The sequence below is a fragment of the Glossina fuscipes genome, unplaced genomic scaffold (assembly GCF_014805625.2).
Source record: "Glossina fuscipes isolate IAEA_lab_2018 unplaced genomic scaffold, Yale_Gfus_2 1, whole genome shotgun sequence".
Lineage (NCBI taxonomy): Eukaryota > Metazoa > Arthropoda > Insecta > Diptera > Glossinidae > Glossina > Glossina fuscipes.
This window is the reverse complement of record NW_023998415.1, coordinates 19539836-19566830: the sequence shown is the minus strand read 5'-3', so window position 1 is coordinate 19566830 and position 26995 is coordinate 19539836. Positions and strand designations below refer to the sequence as shown.

The window sequence follows — 26995 nt, the reverse complement described above, 5'->3', positions numbered from 1 at the left end:
TGTATGTCGACAGTATAGAAAGTGAATAAATGTGAAAACAAAAAAAAAAGATTCTTTTACTGCGCAGGAAAACGAAAACACAAATGATATAAGAAAATATTTACAAATATGCAAATCTATGGTAAATCTAAGAAAAATGATTTGAATATTTATAGTTTACTGTCTTTTAAATAATAGACGTATGCCCGTATACACGCACACGCACATACACACGCACATCTACCCAATCATATACAAGGCAGTCCTTATCATTGCACATGCGATATGTGCATAGATACATGAAAGCAGAATACGCTTTAAACAAAGTTCAAATAATATCAGGGCAAGCACAAGATATAAAAAAAATGTATTGAAAATCAAAAGTAAAAAATGCAAAGCAAGTACAGATGTCCCCCGTATAACATGGGTGATCCGTTATGTGAAACTTTTCTGCTTATTTGTTTCAACTAAATTACAATCAATTCAATAATGCATATTGAACTTAGATATAGTATATAGCCGCCCCGAGTTGCCGAGTAGATAAAGGATCTCGACTAACGATTCAATGAGTTCGTGCCTTCAAATTTCAAGTGCGGTGGAGTTTTCAATAATAGTGCTCCGTATGAAAATTCGAATACTTCAATTTGCGCGCACATAACAATGCTGCAATGCTGCAAACATATTGTACCTGCCGTCACGACCGGCTCTGCTGTGCACCTATGAAATATAAACTCTGTTTGTTTTTTTTTTTTTTTTTTGTTCTTGCTGAGCGATTTAAAAACACAAAGAAAATTGATGATATGAAGATTACAATTGGCCCGGTAATCAATAAAAGTTGCCCGCATCTGCCTTAGATGCTAGTGCTTTAAGATTTTGGTGCTCGAATTTAATTCTCTAACTAAATTAATTATAATAATAACAAAGACATGGACATGGAATAAATCAAGGCAACGCGTATCGTGTTTTATCAAAATCTGTTTTATATATTATATCGAAGCCGTATTATGCAAAACTTTAAAATCATATTAATCGAAACAATATGTACCCTTGTTGTATCGAAATCAAAGTCTTAACTTTGTTCGTTAGATGGTAGATTAAATTTCGCTCCAAACATAGATCATACACGAAACAGTAAGTTCAAAGCAAGTTATGCTTAATAAAAGAAAAAAAAATAAAAATAAAAATAAAAAGAGTTGAAATTTATTATTACGATGAGTAAAAAAATAAACATCAAAAATATATTCATAAAATAATGATGACGATCCCAAATGAATTCTCATCAAAAACCGCAGCTAATCTATTATCTTTTTTTCAATGTTGATAAAATAAAAATGAAAGCGAAAAGCAATTGAAAAAAAAGTCGATCAGTTTTTTGAAATCGCGTTAAATGAAAACCGTGTTATACGGTGTTTAATACGGTGTGTTGTAGCGAAACCGTGTTGGACAGATGCCATGTTATGCGAGGTACGCCTTTATAGATTATTGCTTCCATTTGACTCGCAGTCAAATGTTCGTCTTGCCATTCGCCGAGTCTTAGTTACCCTTCAACGTGAAAAGGTGCAAATATGACATCTTTTATGTATATATTGCGGAATTGAAAGCGTGAAAGAAGCGTCGGCATCCTAATTCATATGGTCCCTAGTTCAAAGAGCAGTTTTAATTGATCGTCGCCAAGTTCGTTTTATTTCGTTAACCTGTCGCAAAACTATTATTATTGATATTAAATTCAAATAAAATACAACCTCGCTTTCCATCCGAATTTTCATTTTCTAGAAAACTGTATAGCTAGACGAAACATTTTAGAACTCGCTTAGCCGTTTATCCCAATTGCGAACTCGTTCGTGTTACAAATAACATTACAAGTTGAGCATGCTTACATTCTGCATTGGTGGGCGAAAATAAACCCTTCAACTCTTAGAAACCAACCACAAAATACTACAACAACAAATAATAAAAAGACTCTTAAATAGATCGTATAGAGGAGCGTATATTCATAAGCAATAAAATAAAAGTAAGCATTTGTTGTTGGGGTGTTCTGGTCTCGGTCTTTTCGGCAAAGCTCTCGTATATCATTTACAAATTCATTTATGTAATATACATGTAGATACATGTGTCTTTGTATATGAGCGTATTTGTATACGTATATGTTACAAAACAGGAGTTAAGGATTGTCTCAAAAAAAAAAAGCCAAACAAAAAAAGGAAACGAAGTGTATGATGAACGAAAACCACAGCAACAGTAAGAAAGAACAAAGACGTTGACTTCAACTTGTACTTGAATCTTGTTACGTCCGCTACCTCAGCTATATACGAAATTTTTGAGCATATATTTCATAGATATTATAAACAACAGCAACTAATGATCCAACTATTTACTGTTATAACAATGGTTTAGAATTTGATTATGTCTTTTTTATTGAAAAATATCCTTGACATATTATTATTTTCGTTGTTCACGTATTTTATACTTTGTTTTATATAATTCATTTACTTTTATATATTTTCATTTTCCATTTTAATTAGTCGAACTTATTATATTGTTTTGGAAATGATTTGTTTTGCAAATCGAAACCATTGCTCATATTCTTGCTACTCACTGTATAAATGCCTTAATTTTCTATCCATCCTACTTTCTAATAAATCATGCAGCACGTCGTCATAATATGTGATTAAAGACCAGATATTCATGGTTCTTGGCTATTTTTAGCGTAAACAATAATACGCCGACAGTGCTATTGCAAATAAATGAATAAACAGAAACAAGTGAAAACAATTATAGTGGAAAACTGTCCACCATCGAATATCGTACACCGCTTCGCTTAAGACAGTGGTTATTGATTTGACGACTTTTCAAAAGAAGGCGTTATATGAAAAGTGGTCGAGACAATAATACGATCCGAATCATTTTTAAAAGCGTTTGTCCTTGAGCCAAAACCCGCCCGTGTACTAAATTTCCCCCAAATATTTTTAAAATGCTGCCTGTAAAGTGAAAACAAGATAATAAAACCGACAGACGGACAAATGCTCAGCCAGAGAGACAAATGCGCATAGATCGAAGCAAAAATTGATCCCAGCAAGTAAGAATTGATTATAGGTGTTGCACGCGGCCGTCCAAGCTTAATACCAGCCTTATACCGCAAATAATGCTGATTATGAGCAAGAGAATTAAACAAACATATTATAAAATAATGTTACTATCGTTAATTGTTTGTAAAGCAACGATATTTGAAGACGAAAATATACCATTATGAACATGTTAATGAACATGTATGCACCTGTATAGTACATCAAAAACACTAACATTCTTTTTGTTCATATCCAAAATCCAAAGGCAATACTTAGCTTAGCTTAATTGACTGTTAATGTTTTACATCGTTTCAGAAAGGATTAGAAAGGTATTATTAATGCTACACGTATTGTGCACTTGCTTGTATCGCGGCGCGGGATCGACATGATCACTTTGAAAGAAAGTCGTATACTATACGATAAAAGCGGAAAAGGAATATTTTGATTAATTATTTAAATAATGAATAAAATAATGCATTTTGTCAAAACGTTTGTAACGTCCGGAAATGCAAAGTATGCGTACTCTTGATCAGGGTCAAAGGGTCTGCAGGTATTTCAAAATGTACATCTGTCCGCCTGGTCGGGGCTTCAAATTTGCCAGAAACAATGGAACCTTTTTCACAGAGGTCGATATTGAAAATGCACAATACTACGTAAACTGAGAACACTTCTGTTTTTCAAGAGTAATAAAAAATTCGTTTTTTATTCATTACTCATTGCTGATAAAGTACAGGAGATAATGTGAATGAAAGTTTACTTCTTTTTTTTTTCAATACCTTTGCAATGCACAGAAGCAGGTTACCAAAATCGCATAAAGTATATAAAATCTTGGTCAGCTTCAAATTCGGAATGTAACCAAGCATTCGTCCGTCTGTTTGTTTGTCCATTTGTCCATCCGCCCAAATATGTAGCATCTCCAAAATTTTCAAAACATTTTGAAAGAGAAACAAACCGGTCAAAGGACATGCCTAACAAAGACTGTGAACATCATTGTTTGCCGTGTTTTTTGATTGTTGCTCATAAAGTATACACTATACATAGAAAAGATCAACCGCGCCCATCCAATATTATAGATTATGAAAATTTAGTTCACCTCTTTTTTTTAGGGCAACGATGATGTCCTGTAACAATATAAATTTCCTACCCGTTGGTTTCGGCCTCTTGATAGATTTTACTAATTCGTTTCCTATTGCCGTGATTGTGTCAATGAGCGCAGCTTTTTCTTTTCAAATAATTTTGCAGCTGATGAATGAGCTTGTAGAAAACTATCAAATGGAATGCTTGGTACCCTGCGAAGCCTTATTTTCATTCATCTCAGTACATTAAATAACGCAAGAATAAAAGACGATCCTTTTCTGTCTGTCCATTCCATTGAAATATACTTCATATAATCCCATAACATGTTTTTTAGTAAATCTATTGAGCTCCCTCGTTCGTAACATTCAAAAAATAAATCGAACAACGAGATTTAATGTCCGTAAAGAGACTCTTTTCCAAGTTTGACAACATATGTTCGAAGAAGTAAAGTTTTGGTTAATTAAGCAACAATATAATAATTGAAAAGCCGAGATCTTAGTCCAACTCGAAGTAGTAAACGAGTAGTGTAACGCGTCATTATCTACAGGTGCGCTTGAGCAAGCTAAAATTCATATCCATACCAGTTTGCCGATATTAACGGCTTGGCGTCCGAATATATATCAAATACAAAAATCTCTCTTAAGTTCTATTTACAAGGAAAGTGCTCGTTAACCGGCGAATTTTTAATATCGTCTTGAAAAATTGCGATTTAAACGTGATAATGTTGTTCAGTTTTCTGTTAATCTTGCATTTTTAAGACGATACGCTAAAAAACGCCCCTTTCTATATAGCCTCAAAATTGCATATACTCATTCCAGAAAGATCAGATTGGCATTAAAAAAATCCTACAAAATATTTGAATACGTAATATATTCAAAAAGTATAAAGAAAAGGTTACGTGTCTTTGGTTTGTATATATGCGAAATTCTTTCATAAACCTCAGATTGATTTATTCGTATTGGAGCTACGAAATTCAAAGTTAAAAGGGCGCACGATTCAATGTTTATGCCTTTATTTGATAAAAAAAAAAAAAAGGAACAAGTAATAAAATTATATTCGATTACAGCCGAACCTTTTATACCTATCACCATTGTCGTAGAAACAATTGAAACAAAAACAAAATATAAATTTGCATACTCCATAATATTGGATGGGCGTGACCAATCTATTCTATATTCATAAAATATTTACACGGAAATATTATATAATTTATTTGTTGCAGTTTGTAAAATAAGACGCAGTTAGCAAAGGGTTTATCAATTTTGCTTGTACTCATGCAGGGGGATTGTAGGCGTGTTCTTCGGCCGTGTTTAGGCCATTTTCAAATACTTTTGCAAATTTGTAGGTGATACCTTCATTTTTGCGAAAGAGAAAATGTTTACCACAGATACTACATAATTGGGCAGACGGACAGATTGACAGACAAACAGACGAACAGACGAGCATGCTTTTGAAACTGGCTAAGAATGCACATATGTTATGAAACTTTTGAAACCTGCTTCTGCGCATTATATAATACATATATATATATATATATATATTTTTTGTACAAATATTACAACACCGCCCATGGAATATACGTTCAAATTTTTGTAGTTTGATATGCTTTACTTTCTTAGCAGCGAATAAAAAAACCAACTTTTGTGCTCCTTTTGGCAAGCAGAGATGTACCCAATTTCAAAATTTTCCATTTCCAATAGCAAGCTGCTAGCAAGAACTTCCCACGTTTCTGCCAACCTTCAAATCAATAGCTTCATTTTTGCGGCCAGGAGAATGTTTGCAACAGACATCGCATAAACGGATAGACGTACTAATCGTACGCTAATCAAAAATATGTTTATCTTTTGTGAGGTCTCTGAAGCTTTCTTCTGGGTGTTGCAAATGTTTTGAAAAAATAAATATATATCTCATCCTTCGATGATAGGTATTATGATAGTAATAGCAATGAAATAAAAGCGAAAGGATAAACTAAAAAATGGGCCGGTTCTCTTCGGTAAATGAATCGTATTCCCGCATACATTCATCTGCTAATTAATTATTCATTTAATTTGCTGGCTTAACTTTTTATTTTTGCATATTTTCCGTGCAAACCACTTGAATGTGTTCATAACTTCTTGAATGAATTGTTTGTTAATATGACAAATGCATAACGGAAATGTAGGTATGAAGCATGCTAATGAACCGCTTTGCTTCCCACTAACGGTACGCAACGTTATCGATGGAAATATTAAAAACAATTTTATGTATAATTCTTAACTTCCTGTCTCATCATCGATATCTGGGAAATGAGTAGACGTATAATGGTCTTGTGCACTCCTTTCCAACATCTGCAGAAGATTCTGAATAGATTAAGATCTCTCCATCTTCAACAATTGTTGCAAAATTTCATCTTCGTATTAAACTGAACTATATTCCTAAACAGAAAATTCAAATCAAGTTTGAAAAAAGAAATGAACCTTCACGACTACAATGATTTGTAAGTTGACGCCGATGAAGGTGAGCGATTTTCGGAGTCCTAAGATAACTTTCTCTTATTTGTTTTGTTTATATTTATTACACTCACCATTGTAAGATGGAAGTATACTAATTAGCTTTTTCTTTCAAAAAAAGTATGTGACACCCAAAAGGAAGCTTCAGAGACCCATGATCAGCGTGAAATTCTGAGTTGATTTAGCCATGTCCGTCTGTCTGTATGTCTGCGTAATGTGTGTTGTTGGTACTCTCCTGGTCGCACAAATGAATATATCGACTTCAAATTTGGTAGAAACATTGGAAATTTCTGCACGGCGATTGGTATTGAGAATGGGCCAAATTGATCAAAGCATAAGCGCACAACGCAGCGTAAACTGAATGCAACTCGATATTATCAAAGTTAGAAACCTGAACTTTGCCACATTTACTTTACGAAACAGTCTACTATTTAAGTCTGAAAATGCAACAAAATCGGCCATGCCCACACAAAGTTACTAAAGTAATTAATATCCTCACACGAAGATGTATTATCTGCTTAAAAATGGGTTAATTTTATAATGAATGCGGTAAACAAGACGATTAATTTTTTCTTAATAATATCAGCGATATGGAGATCAAATAAAATAACGTAGAGAGTAGAATGCAAGAAGCATAGTTGTGGGTCTGCGAGAGTCGGCACTCGCCGAATATAACTTTCTTACTTCTTTTATTTGTGTTTATCGATGTTAGTGGGTTTAAAAATTTCCTTCTTATATGTATGTATATATATGCGGAAATTATGCATTTAAAGCTGAAAATCTTTCGAAATAAACAAAGTTAATAAACGAGCCATCGTTGGGTGCATATTTTTCCCATAACCAAATGGCAGACATTTGCGTTTGGCGCCACACTCTTTGTTTACATTATACAACAGTTTGGTGTCACAGAGTCCAGACACAATACGAACACACATGCAATACCAATACCGGCAATAGCATCCGTTTGATACGTAACCATGTCTACGACTACATAGACGAAAAAAAAAAGTAACTACGAAGCTGTGTACTAACGTAGACAGACAAAAAAAAAAAACGGGAAAAAAAAGTTTAAACCCGCGTTATGGAAAGCTTTAGATGGTGAACAGCAACCGCTGTATCCCTTGCTTCGCTTAAAAACTCTAGTAAAACTTGTTGTTTTATTTATGAAAATATTTGCACTTCTTTTATTTATATTTTTTATTCATTTATTTAATATTATATTTACTGTTTTACATTTACAAGCAAGTAAATCTTGGGAAAGTCAGAAACTTTAAAATGAACCCCGGAGCAAGATTCACCTAAGCGAGTAGACGATCGCTAGTAAATCCAGTTCAATTGCTTTAAATTGCACTTTCACTCTATATTCCGAAACGATTCTTTTCAAACGCATTCCCCATTTCATACATGTTTAGATTCTATTGTTGCTTTAAAAAAATCAAAACCGATTATGAACAAGTTCTTAAGGAATATATATATATATATATATATATATATATTTTAGATAGCGGCTTATATGTTTCCATTTTTTGAAAAGGCAAGCGAACGTGAAGAAAAGAACGAAGGTGGTAACAAAGGTATCTTATCAACTTTTCGGTCAGTTGTTTGGATATTAAAATTGTATTCTATTTGTATATATAACGAAAAATTTATGGATGAATGCATTGGGGACCAAGATTCCGAGATAATAGTATTTATTTAATACTTTGCAAGCATTTTATTGACATACGAGTATTTATATATATATATATATATATATATATATATGCGAATGCACGCAACTAGAACAAAACAACGGACACAAAGGGAACAAAACGTTTCCGTTCAGTAATCATATAAAGCAAAAAGCAAATGAAAAATTACGCCCCAGGTATATGTGTTTATGTCACTGTGCTCCATGCGTGTGGTAATGTATGTGTAAATGTATTACTGTTGCTCTATCTCTTTCCCGTGAACGGATTAATCCGAATGAAAAACAATGCATTAGTTAATATTGATGAAATGGGAAAAACTCGGTTCCTTCTGAGTTTGACACAAACTCACTGTAATGGAATAAATAGAAAACTGAATATACCTGTACATATATATATATATATATAGATATATATATATATATATATATATTGTATATATATACAAAACTGTATAAACATATCGCTAACGACAATAAAATAAAAAACAACCACATATCATAAAATTTCATTAGTTTTCTCTTTGGTAGTTAAATGTCATTTTAATAACCGTCAACAGCAGCTGTGCGAGTTTAGTATTTTTCGCCTGATGATAGTGGTTTTTTTTTCCTGTTTAAACTAAGCACACATACATATTGCCTTAGCAAACAATAAAATCGATAGATAGAATGTGTTTCTTTTTGTCTTTCTTACCTTAACCATACTATCAGTTACGTGCTCAGTTGAAGAGTGTGTAAAGGTGTTTCAGAAGTAATAACAAATACATAGTGTGCTGTTGATGAAAATGTGTCAAAAGTAATTAGGCAAGAGCCGAGCAGATAACGGCAGATAGCGAAACAGAGAAAGATATATATAAAGCGAGATAGTAGTCATTGTCATCGTCATCATCATCACCGTTACCGTTACATAATGTCAACAACGATAACAACAACAACACCAATAACATAAAACGACCACAAAAAAAACAACTACAACAACAACGACAACGGCGAAGTAACAATAACAACAAGAATAAGAGCAACAATAACATCAGCAACAACATTTTGTTTGTATGTTTTTCCGTTTTTACAAGTTTTCCATGTTAGTCTGATGCAAACATAGAACATACAAACATATATGTATAAATTTTTCTTTATTTTAATGGTTTAATATCGGCTGTTACACTGAATGTGTTTGTGCAATTGCATTTACAACTACAAGTACAACTATAACATTCATCCTGGCAATTACGACAGCCTGCTGTCATATCATCTATATATGCAGCTATATATAGTCGTAAGTAATGTTGTTGTGTGCTCTATACTGGCTATGGTGACAATGACGTTGACGATGATGATAATGATGATAATGATGATAATGATGATGATAATGATGATCATGATCATGATTACAATGATGATGATGGTCGGTGTTAAAATAAATTTGCTGAGACACCTTAGGTTCATGTAAAATTTGTGGAAAATTACACACTCAGGAGAAACAGCAACATTAACAACAACGTCAACAACAACAACAACAACAACAACAACAACAAGAGCAACTGCAACTGGATTATTGTAGTCTATGTAGTTAAACAACGACAGCTTGTAGGATGTATGCCAAACAACATTTCCCATATCACCAAAATAGTAACACACTAACTATTCAAAAACGTACAAAAAAATATTACAAAAAAAAATTATATGAACGCAAATAAAAAAACAACCACATGTAAAATATTGCAGACAACATGAAACGAAACGCACACAAATATATATAAATTTATATATTTTTTTTATTATATATATACATAATAAAATATATATAGTTTATATGAATATATATATTCGCATATGCATGTGCACTCTTATATTAATAAATGCATAAGTTTTAGTTACAGATCGGAAGACAACAGATGTTTTATTTATATTCATTGACGACACAACAACTATTCATTCTATTTAATTAAATTCGAAAGTCGACCAGATGTAAATATAAAACAAATGAGAAAATAAGATTCGTCTAAAGCGCAATTTTATTTGCGCTTCATCTAAATTATGAATATTTCCAGGAGAGCAACTCATTTTGAAACAATAAACAAGAATTCAATTGATTCTGTTATGTGTGATCGTGTGCTCCTAAACACACTTGAACGATCTTAATATTTCAGTGAATATTTGATGTTTAAATTTTTTTTTTTTTTTTTTTTTTTAATTTTTAAACGTTTTATTACTCCAGAAATCTCGGCTTCCAGATAAGAATGTAATATTTTCCATTGAAAACATCCATCGGCACACTATGTTTATCACAACTTGATCCGTTCACCCGCAAACTGCGCCACAAATATTACCCATTGGTGTGTCCATAACATCGATCAATGCGGTCATTATCAATACTTTTGCAAGCAGACGCAGTATTGCCTTGAATTTTTGCTTATTGATACAATAACGTTGCGCTGTGTCTGCGTCAATTCCAATATTTCTACCACACATTCAACCTTCCTCGCAACGATGCACTTGTAACGACTATAGTATATGTTGATACTGGCCAATGAGGCATTATATGTTCCGACATATATTCTGACGAAAAAGTGTTAAACATTTGAGATCTTGCTGAAAAGTGCACACACAATCGCAATTAAAAAGCAAAATATACTTTGGCATATTAAAATGTTGACAAAAACCACAATGACCTTGACAACAGAATCGCAAATAAATCAAAAAAAAAAAAAAAATTATAAAAATATTATTATTAACGTCCTCTCTTCACACATGCACTGGAAGTTACTCTCTAATCCCCATAATATAGCGAGAGTAGAAACTCGATACGCAGCTATTGCTGTTGTACGATCGCGACTTGTCACTATTAATCCGAAGCAAACATCATTGAGCGATAGTAAGTAGTTCGGCATAAAAAATTGATGTGAAAAATTTGGATTGAAATTTTTACATAATTAGAAAATATAAATTCTTTATATTTCAGTTTCCTTTCATTCATGGTATGCTTGCCTTACCGCAAACATGCATAAACCATTCTGCAGCTACTTGACAGGCGCACTGTCAAAAAACAATTGTGAAGGTGTCCCGTTCTGACTATCGCTCGTATTATGGGCAATATCGTAGTGACATCACACGTATTTTTTTGTTTTTGTTTTCTTTGTTTTGTTCTCGTGGTTAGCGTAATCTAACGGATCATACGTTTATAATGAAATTCAAATTTGAGAGTTTTATTATGCTTAACGCATCGGAACATAAATTTCGGCAGAAAGTTATAGTAGCTAAGGCAAGAAAACACACCATTTTCTCTTATCACGACGGTCATAACGCCACATTCTACTTCTACTTCCTTTCAATTGTCAAATTGTTCGTAAGCTTTCTTTACGATTTTTTCTCTTCTTTTTCCCAATATAAACCTTAAAATACAAGAGAAAGGTTATATTCGGTCGTGACTGAATCTTTTATATCCATCTTCGCGATCCTAAAAAAATGCTAAAAAAAAAAAAAGAAAAGAACTAACATTTCATGCTCTCTAATATTGGTTAGGCGTGGCTGATATTTTCTATTCTTAGAATAAAAATGGGAATTTATATGCATGTGCTGTACTTTACGAGCCACAAATAAAAAACACGGTAAGCAAAATGTCCTTAATTTTTGTTGCATAGACGTGTGGGCGTTGAAATTCTGTCCTTTGAGAAGTTCTGTTCATTATCAAAATCTTTTACAAATTTATAGACGATATCTTCATTTTTGCGAACGGGAGAGCGCTTAACACAGATACTAAATAATTGGGCAGACGGACAGGTCAACAGACAAACAGATCAACACGTTTCCATTTCGAAACTGTTCAAAAAATTATGTACTTTTTGAAGCTAGCGTCTGTGCATTGTAAAAGTATTGAAAAAAAAAAAAAAAAATTAAATTTAGTTACACCACAATATTGGGTAGGCGTGGTCAATTTTTCCCTTTTTTTGTACAGATATCACAATATTGCCCAGAGAATATACGTAGATTTATCTAATGTAGTTTATAAGTAATGAGTAAAAGATCAAAATTTTATTACTTTTGAAAAGCAGAGATTTGCTCAGCTTACATAATATCGTAAGCGTGCTCTTCTAACGATTTGGCTCATTTTCAATGCCAACCGGCGTGCAAGAACTTCCAATGTTTCTGCCAAATCTGAAATTGATAGCTTCATTTTTACGAACAGGACAAAGGGACACGCTTAAATCGATTCACAATTTCATGCTGATCAAAAATATATATACTTTCTCAGTTCTTTGAAGCTTTCCTCTGGGCGTTGCAAACATTTTGACAAAATTAATATACCCTTCATTCTTTGGGAATGGGTATAAAAATTTGTCGAACTGTAAGTGTAACTTAAGACTCACGAAATGAAGTGCATAACGCATAAGTATGTAACTCTAATGCCGCGTAATCATTATATTTAAAAAGTTAAATATCTTACAAAAATGTTGCAGAAGGAATTACAGGTTCAGGCCAATCCATCCTTCAGTTTCATATTGGAAAACATATATTAACGAACCATATTATCAGAGCAACTTTCTTCACATTCCTTTTTTTCTTTTTCGTGTAATCGGTGCTAGTGTAGAACAAGACGAATTTTAATTCGAATTTAATTCCGTTCAAAGCTTTGTGTTACATTAGATATAATATTTATTTATCCCTTTTTTTTTTTTTTTTATTTATTTATTTATTTTTTTTTTTTGTTATTTGAAATAAATCCTAAAATGAAAAGAAATAAATTCAAGAATAAAAAAATTTTTAAAGAATTTTTCTACAGAAATTTAAGGATAAGAATTTTGCAAATCTTATATAAATTCTCATAAAGATTTCATCGTATTTTTTGAATAACTTCAACAATTGTTACAAGAATTGCAATTTATGTAAGCATAAGTTTTTGGCCAGTAACGTACGCAACTTGGAAATGGAAACTTATGCTCACACAAAAATCGCCAACATTTTTACATGGAATCTTACGTTCAACCTAAAACGGAGCATTTCAAAGCATTCTTTAAAAAGAAATAAGAAATTTGTTCATTATTCGAGCTAGTTGTGTATTAGTAACAGATATTAAAAAGAAAAAAAAAAAAGGGCTAGATTCGAGTAAAATCTTGCCAGTGAGTTATGAGAGTACTGTTAAAAAAAGACTACCGATAGCAGGTTCTCTCTCGTATAACTTCATTTAATTTCAAGTTAATAAAACGAAAGCATTGCTTGTGAATTACGAACAACTCATACGCCTGCACAACGTCATCTGTCATCTATTTGTGCTTTGCTCTGCCATACTGACCAGCAATTTATTGAAGTAATGGACAGAACGGAGATAGAATTTTCCATTAAAAAAATATATTTCATACCTGATTTCATTATGCAATAGGTTAAGACCTCGTCTTTGATCGAACCTTCAAATATAGTGCTTATTTAAGTTAATCGTATTTTCTTTTCTTTTTTTTTTGTTTTAAAAACAATTACCTAAGAACTTGAACGGAAAGAAAATCCATGTTTTTCCTTTTCTTTTATATTTTTGTTGTGGTTTAAAGAGCCCAAAAAAAAAAATTAGAATTTTTTATTTTACCATCCAACCCATATCTTTCATAAACGGGCTTTTCGCAGCCGACGCCTTAACATATGTGCATATATGTATGTATATGTATATGTATACGTCTCATTAATAGGTATGCATGTGCGCAAATGTGTACACGTTGTAACTGCAAATGCTCGTCATGCACACGTTTCCATTGCATTTTTTCTATAAATGATTTATGAGTAAATTATTTTTAGTTGCAACGGCAATAACAAACTACCAGCAATTTACGGTATAAGCAAAGTTGTTTACCAATCAAAAGTATACCTTGAATCGATAAAATGTAATTATAATTAGTATTTAGTTCATGCCTATACGTACGCGACATAGACTTTTTATAACCGTTTGAGGAATGCTTTTAAAGGGGACCAACAAATTGCGTCTTACCTTCTTTTATGTATTATTTAATAATTGAATGGTCGATATGCCAGTGTTTATATTTACATATATGTATATATCTCTCTATATATATATATATATATATATATATATTTAGGTGTATATATATAGTTGTCCCCACCTATAATTAATTATAAAAGTTTTAGCAATTTTATGCCATTTTAATATTATAGATGACAATTAAGTTCTTTTTTCATTGTTAACAATGGCCACAACTACAGGGGTGCATTAAGTCTTACATTCCCTTAGAGTCGTTCATACGTAGCAGTGTGATCACAAAATAAGGTGAATAGTTCACTAAAGAACATTAGCAATTGCTAAATAAAGTCACTCTAACGACTATCTGAGTTCTTCTCTTCTTTATTTATTTATTTTTATTTTATTCATTCACCTTGGGTTGCATTTACAGATTCACCCATATTAATCAATGCTCTTAAGGTTAAAGGGCTACACTCTTACACTATTATAGAGAAGATAATCAAAGCATAGCAAAGTTAATAGTTGCCAGTTTTTAAAGTGGACAAATTTTTGTTTTGAATATGTACAGGCAGGCTTAACGTATTATCGAAGTGAACTTAAGTCTACGTGTTAAAACTGTGACATTATATATCAGAGAATATTAATCAGAAAAGCGTACAACAACAATATACAATATTATAGGCATTAAATTATTAAAGAGCAAACATAAGTCTTTCTGTGAAATATCAGAGGCGAGCATAAAAGCCTGTTTAACTTATAAGGTATAGCCGACCGCACCGAGATTTGAACCCGATCGACGACTTGGCAATCGCGAGTTTATCCACTGCCCTACACGATAGACCAAAACAAAAATTGTTCAATGTGCAGAGCAGAAAAGTGATTTCCGTAAACGCCTGAGTCAGAAGAATGATATTCATATTTGTATTTCATTTACAAGAATGGAGAATACAAACTCACACACATGCATACATCCTGAATCAAAGAGACATAGGTTGGGTAATAAAAAGAAGAAAAATAAGTAGGAATTAAACCACGAATTTTTAAAAATAGTTTTAAGGGTGAAAAGGTAGAAAACTAAAGACTTAGACTCTCATTATTCCCAAAAACCTATAAACTAACACAAGTACCGTGCTGTAGAGCTTACCTTTACCAAATGTTCCCGTATTAAATAGAAACAATTCGCATTATATAATCCACTGGGGACAGGCATAGGCAGATAACACGTTACTCAACGTTCAGGTTTTTTAAAAATTTGCTGTTGATTTTTAAATATAAAGTGACAGCCGTGAGATGTGACGAAATATAACGTGTAGGCATCTCCAAAGTGTTGCAAATATTTGGCAAATTAAAACCATCTCTTCTAATGGGCGCAATAACCGAATAGGATTAATAAATAATATTATAATTCAACATTTATACTATTTAAAATTCAAGAAATTCTTTCAATAATTTAAATGATAATTTAAAGAATTTTTTAAAGCAAAACTATTTCTTGTAAGAAAAATTCTTTATATACACTGGTATTATTTATACTCTTCTTACTTTCACTATTGGAAAGTTTTCTATTGGAAAATTTCCCAACGCACGTAGCTTCTTAGTATGCTAAAGGCTTTAGCTAATGTGGTTTATAATCTATACAAGTATTTTGTAGTATAGCAGAGCAGAAGGGCGTATATATGAAAACAAATTTAATTTGAATATAATTTTAAAATCAATATTTCAGTTGAAACTAATACTAATGCATTTATGGGGTGATCAATTACTTTAATCACAAACACTATGAACGCAAATATATATATGTATACAATCATGTGTATATTTATCAGTACAAACGGCTGTTAAAAAAGCTATGAATTATTGACGTCTTAACTATCTAGACACAGTGGTGTACATGAAAGGGTTTATTGTGTACTTTAAGCCATTAACTTACCAGTACATGGCAAAAAATGGATCTGCTCCTGTACAATATCATATTAATATATAGTATGTACATACCTATGTAAGTTTATGTGTATTACTATTATTATTGTTATTGTATTATTATTATTATTATTGTTGTTATTATTATTCAGTCTCAGAATTTCAATACATCTCATGGCCATTTTAGGATCGCATAAGCTTCTGATATAACGATCGGAGTATTGGTAATTGTTTCCAATGTCCATGGATTGTTAATTGCACCTTCTCCAACTGTATAAGTCTATATTCAAAGATCATTCCATTATTTTATATATAGTAAAAACAGATTGGTGTTCCCCATTGTAATACGGGATTTGTACTTTTATCTCTTAGTTTCAATGAATTTTCTGAAAAATCATACTGTAGTTATAAAGCATTGCCCTTTGCTTTGCATTTCATCTATCTACAGTCAAAGTTGATTCCGTGATTGCACAGTGGCTTCTGTGTGGGCTTCTCGTGTTCACTCAACATTGCAATACAACTATGTATATTAGAATTCCTTTCATTTTATTATTTTTTCAGCGAGCATTTTTGCATATTGTCATTATTTACTTGGGCGTTTTCTCCCAACTATAGTTTTCCTCTTCAACTGGATATTGTGCTTAAGTACGAGGTAAAGACAAAAGTAAAATATGTTTTATTCAAAATATTTTTAGTTCCAAGATAATATCCGTACAAAAAAGGTTTCTTAATTGCCTTGTAGCTACCTACCACAATGTCCATATATGGCACCACAAAGTGCACCAATACCCTGCGCGGTCACGTCTAATTATTTTGTAATTACTTGTTGCGCTAACATATTATCTTTACGTAATATTGCTTACAATACAGCATTTGGAATTTTAGGTGGCACTTCTGGACCAACTTCATTGCTTTTACGGCGTTAACTTGGTTTAATATTCGGATTTCGTTTACCGTAAAATTTCATGAGAAAAGATGACCTATATCTACATTGGAAACAATTCGTATGACGATGGGTCTTTTACATTTGCTTTTACACACTTTCTTCAACCTTGATAACTGGACAAATGAATGGCACGCTTGACACTCTTGGCAAATGCTCATTGATAAGTAGTGTCGTCTTTTATGCTGGCTGTATAAAGATACAGCCAGTTGTCGATGCGTACATAGACTCTATAAGTCCATTCAACTACATCGTCACAATATGATATGCAAACATAGATTATTTGCTACTTTTACGCGCCCTATAGTATGCTTCACATATTATAATTTTCTGTTGATATGTTCTTCATATTGTCTCACTATTACGAAAACCTTCATTTCTCCAGATGTCCGTCTTAAGAATATTTTAATTCACTTCTTTCTGTCTATGTTTTGCTTGTTTCGCTCATTGGGAAAACTATTATGTTAATTATTATAAGCACTTGCTACACAGATGGCAAATTGATGCGTATACACTTCTTTATTATTTACTATAGAGTTAATGTAACAAGAACCCAAACTCACAGCTGGAAGGTGTGGATGTAGTTGTAGTAAATACAGCACATGCAATTATATTCGTTCATTGCATGCAATTATTTTCTATATTTGTAATAAAGCACGTAATAATACATTGCATATATATAAATGTACACACAAGTGTATAAAAATTTATATATAGCTAGGAAAATATACGTACAATACAATTTACAGCAAAACGATTGCAAATGTTACGCCTTAGAGAAGTGATTTTCTTTTCATTTATTTTTTTTTATTTTTTTTTATTATTATTTTCTTAAACTTTGTAAAGAGTGTTGAGCGATCTTGAGAATACTCACGATATTGCGATTCGAAATAAGTAACAAGAGTTTACAGAACTAAATAATATGAATATAGTGGGTGCAAATAAATTAAAATCCCTTATGCAAAGGGGATGAAAAACCTACTAATTCTGACAATGTTCTTTTTACAGCGCGCATCTTATATCATCTCATATCCATTAAGACCGTGCCGCTGATAATTACAGAGATTACAATCTCTTGAAAAATTTTCGATGATTACGAGTAAACCCTTGACCATATTTATCTGATATGAGAAACTATGATTAAAGAATTTTAATATGGAAAAATTTAAGGAAACATTTACCTCGTACTTTTCGATCATAATTGAAAAAATCAAAAAAAAAATTTTCATATTTCCCTTGTATTCCCCTTTCAAGCAGCTTTAAATTGAATCTCAAATTTTTGGAACTCTTATTAAGGACCTAAATGAGATCGAAAATTCAATTTTGGCGCATTAGGAGGAGGAATAAGAATGAAATCTCTTTCATTTTCTCTGTTAAAAAATGTAGCAATTGTTTTGGGGTAAACTGTTTATGTTCCAATATAAGTTGGCATTGGTATGCATTAAGAATTTGCTGTTGTTCAGTTTACATTGGTAAGTAAGTTCTTTAATTATGAGTGTATGAGTAGGCAAGTAGGAATGTACGCGCGTGTGTGTGTGTGTGTTTTTTTTTTTTTTTTGCTCTGCGAGCTGGAGGTAGAAAATCTTCAAAAGATACTGCTAGACCTTAATAGCAGCATGCACGATTCGCCATCCATGGCGCATACGTACTAAAAACTACCCCCCCACACACACTTCGTCTACCACTCTCCCCCGCGGGACCACCGTTAGGTATTACTTCGCGGAGGCTGGTTGTTGCTAGCACGCTTCTGATGGTGGGACATCAGTGGAATACACTATCGGCTTCCACTCTACGAAGAGCTTGTTGCCGCGACGCCATTCGTAGATGCGGCTCATCTCGTCGGCCAGTATGTCGACTGGCAGAGTGCCACCTAGCACTAGCGCTACTTCTTCCAACACGGTGTGGAATGCGCAAATCTGTCTCTGGGCGCTAAGGCGACATATTGCCGCCACCTTTCGATACAATACCTTGTGTGCACCGGCTCAAACTAGGCTTCCGTACATTATGACCGAAGTTATCACTGCGGCTATTACCCTTCGGTAGGTGAATTTCGGGCCTCCAATATTTGGCATAAACCTCGCTAGTGATGGCTGGATGCCGGAAGCTTTCGCAGCCGCGTACTCAACATGGTGCCTAAAATTGAGTCGATGGTCGAGCATAACTCCAAGGTATTCCAGGGCAAGAGATAACTGCACCGTGTGCTGCCTGACTCGTATACAGAATGTTTCCACGCGCTTCCTGCTGCTTATTAGAAACGCTTCCGTTTTATGCTCTGCTAGCTCCAGCTCCATCTCTTCTAGTCACACCTTCACTTTAACGATAGCCTCGTTAGCCCTCGCTTCTACCTGTGCGACGTATTTTGCAACCACTCCGATAACTATATCATCGACAAAACCGACGATCGTTACCCCGGCAGGAAGATTAAGTTCAAAGACGCCGTTGTACATTATGTTCCACAGGAGAGGACCTAGGACTGACCCCTGTGGGACACCCGCCGTTATTTTATGCGATTGTTTTCCACCATCGCTATGGTACACTAACGTGCGGCTCGAAAGGTAGCTTGTTACTATCTCAAGTATATACCTTGGAACCCGCATTCTTATGAGAGTTTTGCGGATAATCCGCTAGTCTGCTGAGTTGAAGGCGTTTTTTACGTCTAACGTCGCGACGGCGCAGTCCTTTTTATCACCGCCCCTCCATCGGTCTCCGGCTATAGCGTCTGAGGCAAGCGCCACGACATGGTTTATGGCATCTATCGTAAACCACGCTCTTCGGAATCCATACTGGTTATCCGAGAGAGCACGTCTTTCTTCGACCACAACTAGCAGGCGTTCATATACGTCCCTTTCGACCTTGCCCATTGTGTCCTAAAAGCACATGGGTCGTTATGACGATGGCTCGTTCAGTGGCTTATTGGCCTTCTGAATAATGACCAGCCTTTGGACCTTCCATACGTCTGGGAATGTCCTTTTTTCCAAACATCTTTGCAGCATCGTCATGAAGACGTCTGGCCTCCTTCGTATCGCTGCCTTTAAGGCCTTGTTTGGGACTCCGTCTGGACCATGGGGTTTTTTGTCCCCAATCCGTTTGCAAGCGCTTAAAAGCTCGTCGGCAGTAATTGCTGGTATTGCTTCCTCCTCTCTGTCGTGGAGGTTTACCAACACATATAACGGCCTCTGCGGGAAAAAAGTTGCTACTAATTCACTGGAACGCTAGCGGACACGTGATTTGCAGCGTTTTCTGTCCTTTGACCTTCTTTAGGGCGACTTCATATGCCATTTCCCACAGGTTAATATCAGCATCCTGACATATTTCCTCAAAGCTTCTCCTTTTGCTAGCCCTTACGGCTTTCTTTAAGTCACTGCGCAAATCTCTGTAGAGTGTGAGCAGTTCATTAAAGTTTGCCCTTCCTCTCGAGCGCTGCACTTTTCTTCTGGCTTTCAAGCAGTTCGCTCTTAAGGACGCTATCTTTGCGGTCCACCAATAGCACGGAGATCCTCTATTCCCTGTATTTTTTCTTCGAGGAATAACCGCATCGCATGCCTGTACCACCAACTTTGTTACGTTTTGCTGGAATTCACTAGCTGTACCCTCACCACCCTCGTAGGAGTCCATAATGATGTTAAAGACATCCTCGTCGAAGAGTGCATCTCTCCACCTCGGCTCGGTAGTTTTGTTTCACCTATTTCCTCCGTTCCCTCTGGTTGTTATGTCGAGGAACATGGCCTGGTGATCGCTTTTTGTGTACTCCTCGCTCAACGACCACTTGCATCTTGCCACTAGGCCGTCACTAACAAAGGTGAGGTCTATGTTCGAGCCCATTCCTGCCTTACGAAACGTATCTCTCCGCCCATCGTTCAGAAGAGATTCTTTCAGCATGGCGAATGCCTCCAGCAAGCTGAGTCCTCTCGCAGCCCCACGCGAAGGCGCAAGCATTGAAATCCCCCGCAATTAGTACGGACGGTTTCTCCCGGGCGTCTTCCACTAGTTCATCTAGCATGCGTTGAAATTCGCCTTGTGTCCAGCTTGGAGGAGCGTAACAACTGTAGCAGCATATCTATTTAGTTGTCGCCCTAACGAATCCCCTGTGCTGGCAGTCCACATCCAAGAGAATGCTATAGGATTTATGCTTGTTTGTAAAATATTTTCAGAAAATTTCTCTAATAGCTTGACTTCTTAATAAGTGTATGCATACATTTACAGAAACACTTACATACAAACGCAAACGGATGCATATGCTTAAATGTGGTCATAAATTTTGATGTGATTAAATGCAATAATCAGTGACTTATAATGAAATGTTAATTTCATTAACCGGACAGGACAATTGCAAATTCTCTATTTGATTTACAATTTAAATTGCCTGGCTATGCGTGCTGTATGCTATATAAGAATGTCCGTTCGTAAAAATCTATCCCTATCTATGTCCGTCACATATTATAAGCATACTTTAACAATCAATTTCTTTAACTGCACATCTTGCATATAGAGAATGAGTAAGATTGTGGAGAAGAGATGAAGTGGAGGAAAGTGAAAGAAGTAAAAAAAGGAAGACAAGGAGAGAGAGAATGTATATATTTTTTTACTTAAATTATTTTCGGCAAATTGTTGGATTATAATTATATCCGTTAAGCATACATAAAATATATGTATGTCGATTTGTTCTTTTTATACCGACATTTAAAGATTATTTTATAAATGAACGTATACACACATACTTACATATTAAAGCCTGAAAGAGATAAACTATGAAATGCTAACATGTTCATTGCTGCCGTTTAATTTGAAAAATTTTTCAATTTATGAATATATGCATATATATAGGTCCTCGCACACACACACTAGCATGTGTTCATTTACACATTCCCAGTAGGTGCATTGCGTTATATAAATGCACATTTTATGGTCAATAATAATTAGGTATATGCAAAATTCAATATTCATGCAAGTATCTGCGCGTGTAGTCACACAGTTATACGGAATAATTACGTAAATCAGTACTTAATTTTTTAAGTAAAAATACAAATGTTTTAATTTTTTAGTTTGTATAACTTTTTTCTATAAGTAAAACAAATGCATTTGCATAACAATTAAAATCTCTTTATTTTCACATAATTAAATAAGTCAATGCTTCTCGATAAAAAAAATTTACTCATAGACGGGCATACCGTGCTATGCATATGAAAAAACCATATTTTAACTAATCACTATATTATTATAATGTATTATCCTATCTATACCATATATAGGTCTGCACGATGATATATATATATATATGTATATATAGAAGTTAGATGTACAAGGGATGTTTAATTAGAAGAGAAAAGATTACTAGCAAACGCCAGAAAATGGATATCCCTGCACTTAGTATTTAGTATTTTGCGTAGACACCATTCTATTAGTCACGCATTGAATTATATTGAGTGATGTCTGCCTGAAATTGCACGATCGTGCTTAAAGTAATTGCAATTGCACATATTCTAAATCAAAATTAAAGAATCATGATAGTTGTAAACGAAAAAAGAACAACATTTGGCCTTGCGAACATTAAGCCCGATCGCTTTATAATCTATTGTTAATCAAAATATAGGAAATTTGGTTATCGCTACATTTTTTTTTAATGATTTAAGTACAACAGCAAAAAATAAGAAACCGTCCATCGTCCACCGTCGTCTGTCATATACCAGTATAAATGATTGTAAATGTAGCGTACGTAAGCGGGCAGTTTTAGATACGTACAAACACATTTAATTAATGCATTCATTATATAACGAGAAAACCAAATAATAAAACAAATTAAATAAATAAACGAAGTACAACAAAAACACATTTAGACTTATATTAATTTTATAATTAAATAAGCATTTTTTTTTTCTTTTTTTTTTTTTATGTACAATCAGCTTGCTAACGAAATTGAATAAATGCAAATAATTTTTATCAATTTTCTGAATCTTTATCATGAAAGCATTACCAATAACCATACACTTAACACATGTTTCGATCAAACTACAAGCCATACGAGGTCTGAGTTAAGGTAATATTGTGCGCCGTACTACATTGGCTCCCCTGATTACAATTTAATATGCTAAGAGATCTCCACAGTATCTTATGTCGATCGGTAGTTCAGGCTTGCGAGATTCTTTGCATTTTTCAAGTCAAAAATCTAAAGTCACCTCTTCTCTCATCTCTTCTCTTGTAAAAGATATCGCCATCAAACTAGGCACAAGCATTGAAAACGGTTACGACAAATTCAATTACAGCCAAGCAGCGCAAAATGCATCCCAGTAGCATTCACGCGATAGATTTCATAATGCGTTGACTAGTAATTGACTTTATGCAATAATAAAACTATGTACACCTGCGATACCTATGCTCCTTGTCCAATGAACAATGAATCTCCAGATTTACATTTTTCATCGTATAGCATTGCAACGATTGCAAGAATATGTTCGTAATCTATCACAAATGAGTTACGCGGTAAACATATCATCGATTCTTTTCGATCGATGTCCATTTTACGATCTGAAATGGAATTAATGAAAATGTTTCAAAATTTTCCGCCTTTTTATTATCAAAAGATTCGGCAAGGAGCCGTCCTAAATGGAACTGCATGAAATTTCACAGTAATTTTAATTAAGTTAATTAATTTGTGAGAGGGAAAGAACGGCACACAAACGGTCAAAGGAATACAATGAAAATGATTCAGATTTTCTTTTATTTGTCAAGAACTAATCTTAACAACAGTTTGACGTTCTTCACCATTGACGAACGTCAAACGTTTGTTTCATTAAATTAAAGGTTATATTGGGTCTTTCTATATATTTTAGGAAATTCCTAACTTTTACACATTTAAACTGATTTGTTTATTTTTTAAAACCCAGTAACGTATTTAATATTTGCTTATAAAGTCCTTTTGCGTGATCGCTTCTGGTAAAGTTCATACTATACTCTTATGATTTTCCTCTTTTTTCGGTGATAGGTTTCATTAAAAATGAATTTTCAATTCTGTAAAAACAATAGTGTTTAATAGTAATTGTAATAATAATAATAATAATAATAATAAAAGCATGGCAGATTAAACTGATTCTTCAGGACATTCTTCTGTCAGCATTATTATCAGTAGATTTCATCCTTATCTGTATGTTACATATTCAATGTTTCTTTTTGCCTGTATCACTTTCCTTTCCTCTCTTCATTCATAAACTCATTTATACTTCTATTCCACAAGTTAATAACAAACAACTTTTCCGTTTCAAGAAAAAGTTTAACTTTATTCAACTTCTATGCCTTTTGCTTCAGCTTATGAGTATAGAACAGCAGTAACAACAGTCAGGGCAACAATTTCATATTATAGTATGTGGTCTAGTCGTTGAAAGTTCATAGCCGAAACTAAAGTCATAAACTTAGCAATTTAGACAAAGAAAAAAAAACAACAGAGTAGAAAAGAATTGAGGACATTTTCTGTAGAGCCGTAAATCCAAACAGCAGACACAGTCGACATGCACACATCCGATTACCAAATCATAGGCATTATTATCATCATCATTATTACCGGCATCGTCCTCAACAGTTAGTGGTGCATGCTGTTGCAAAGTTGCCGAACCATTCATGGCAATGTACAAAGCATTATATTATGAGCGAATTTAGGTAACCACCGAAATGAGTCAGAAACTTAAATTGGAATGAAAGAAAAACATTCATCAACTAGGCGCACTAAACGGAGAGAGAGAGCCACCGACCATAACTGAATGCAGCAAAGTTAAAGTCAGAGTTCTAGATTGGTCATACAAAAGCCAGTCATTAATTTATTAATTTGGTTGACATTCGTTTTTTTGAAGTTAAATATGTAAACTTTGCTTACAATGTTTTGCGCTTTTTGCACACATGACGTACTCTTATTTTTCGTACCGCATCGAATAAATTTCTCTGTTTTCTTAAACTTTGCAGGTTTTGGCTTCGTTACATTTCAGAGTGAAGAAGTGGTAGATAAAGTTTGTGAAATTCATTTCCATGAGATAAACAATAAAATGGTAAGTATGTACCTTGCATTCTTTATGCTGCTACCTATATAAATATTATATATATATATATATATATATATATATATTACTTGGAAAGTTTGCTGATTTTATGAGTATATATACATATATATATGGCACGTTCTTGTTGAAAATTTTTTTTTATTTATGTTGCACAGGTCGAATGCAAGAAGGCCCAGCCGAAGGAGGTGATGTTGCCAGCCAATTTGGCTAAAACTCGTGCTGCCGGCCGTTCTGCTTACGGTGAGTTGGTAGTTTGGGGCAATAGTACTACTAATCCCGGTGCTGGTAGTGCTGGTGTAATCGGTAGTAGTTTAGCCGCAGCGGCTGCCGCTGCCACCGGTACACCTCATCATCACAGTCACCCGCATGCTGGTGTTTTCTCCAACACCGGCACTGGCGGTACTCCCTCAACATCAACATCGATTCGTTACACTCCATACCCATTGCCCGCACACTTTTCAGCGGCTGCTGCTGCGGCCGCTGCTGCTGCTGCTGCCGCCAATCAGCAGCAACAACAACAACAACAACAACAACAAAATTTAGCTAATGCTGTAGTAGCTGCAGCTGCCGGAGCTGCACCCACTCACACAATTATACCATTGGCGACCGCTGCCGCTCCGACCTCTCTGACAGGACCATCACTTTTGCATTACGCAGCAGCTGCTGCAGCCACCAATTCGCAGGCATCAGCATTATACGATGCGGCTGCCATGATGGGCTATAAACGTTTACTGGCTGCAGCAGCTGCCACTCAATTACGTCCGCCCAGTGCTACAAGCACTTTAGCTGCTGCCGCCGCAGCTGCAGCTCCTACAGCGCAAGCTCACCTAAGGCCCACGGCTACTCTTACATATCCGTTAAGCGATTTGTTGTCGGTACCCAGCCTCGAGGTACCCACAGCAACGTTGTATCAATTGCCGGGGGCCAATACCTTGGGAATCTGACCATCACCCACAACGGTCATAACACAAATAACACGTCCATAATTTAGCAAATAACACGCTTCCGTTATGTTCCTCGTCTTCTTCTTTTTTTTTTTCTTTTTGTTTCTTTTTCTTTCATATTTTATTTCGCGCAAACTACATTTCTCTCATTCCACTTAAGAGTAAAGCAGTAACAGCAACAAAAAAGAGCATATAATATATTAAAACGAAAACAAGTTCGAACACATACATATCTACAAACGTATATACATTAATTATATTCAGTGAAATTTAATTGAAATTAATAACATTTCTAGGTTAGTTTATATAAACAGTAATAATATGTAATTAACCAATTAATCAATAATATTCACATACGTACATATATAGATACATACGTACACATATATATGTATATATATACATATATTTATATTTGTGTGTATGTGTATGTATTTCCTAAGATGAGAAGAGTTGAAGGAAAAGAAAATCAAAAAAAAAAAAAAAAAAAAAAAAAATGAAACAAACAAACAACTAAAAGAATAGAATTTTGAATTAACTAATAAGGTCCACTTACACACGTAAATATATTGCGAAAATAAATACTGAGAGAGATTGACTAAACACCTAAGCATGATAAGGTATTATCTCGCTCAATGACACATCGCCATATTAAGTCCTATGAAGCAGGCCCCCGCGGAGGATACTCAGTAAGCAATAATCGTAATTAAATGAAAAAATTAATTCCGATCGCACGTTTCATAGAGAAAGAGAGAGAGAGCGAGAGACAGAGAGAGAGAGAGAGAGGGAGAGGGAGAGGGAAAGCGATTCTTAAATTCCATTTTTATGACAGCTTTCTACTATTTATCAAAATAAGAAATTATTTACAACTTACTCACCATAATTGT

General features: G+C 34.2%; 1 protein-coding gene across 6 annotated transcripts in view; it reads left to right on the top strand.

Annotated features, from left to right (window-relative positions):
- Nucleotides 1-26995, top strand: part of LOC119645193 (RNA-binding protein Musashi homolog Rbp6) — a 446186-nt gene that overhangs the window by 384962 nt on the left and 34229 nt on the right. For all 6 annotated transcript variants that reach the window (XM_038045186.1, XM_038045184.1, XM_038045183.1 and 3 more), the window contains exons 8-9: nt 25070-25152; nt 25320-25404. In XM_038045186.1, the coding sequence (XP_037901114.1) occupies nt 25070-25152; nt 25320-25404 (168 nt within the window). The remainder of the gene's footprint in view (nt 1-25069; nt 25153-25319; nt 25405-26995) is intronic.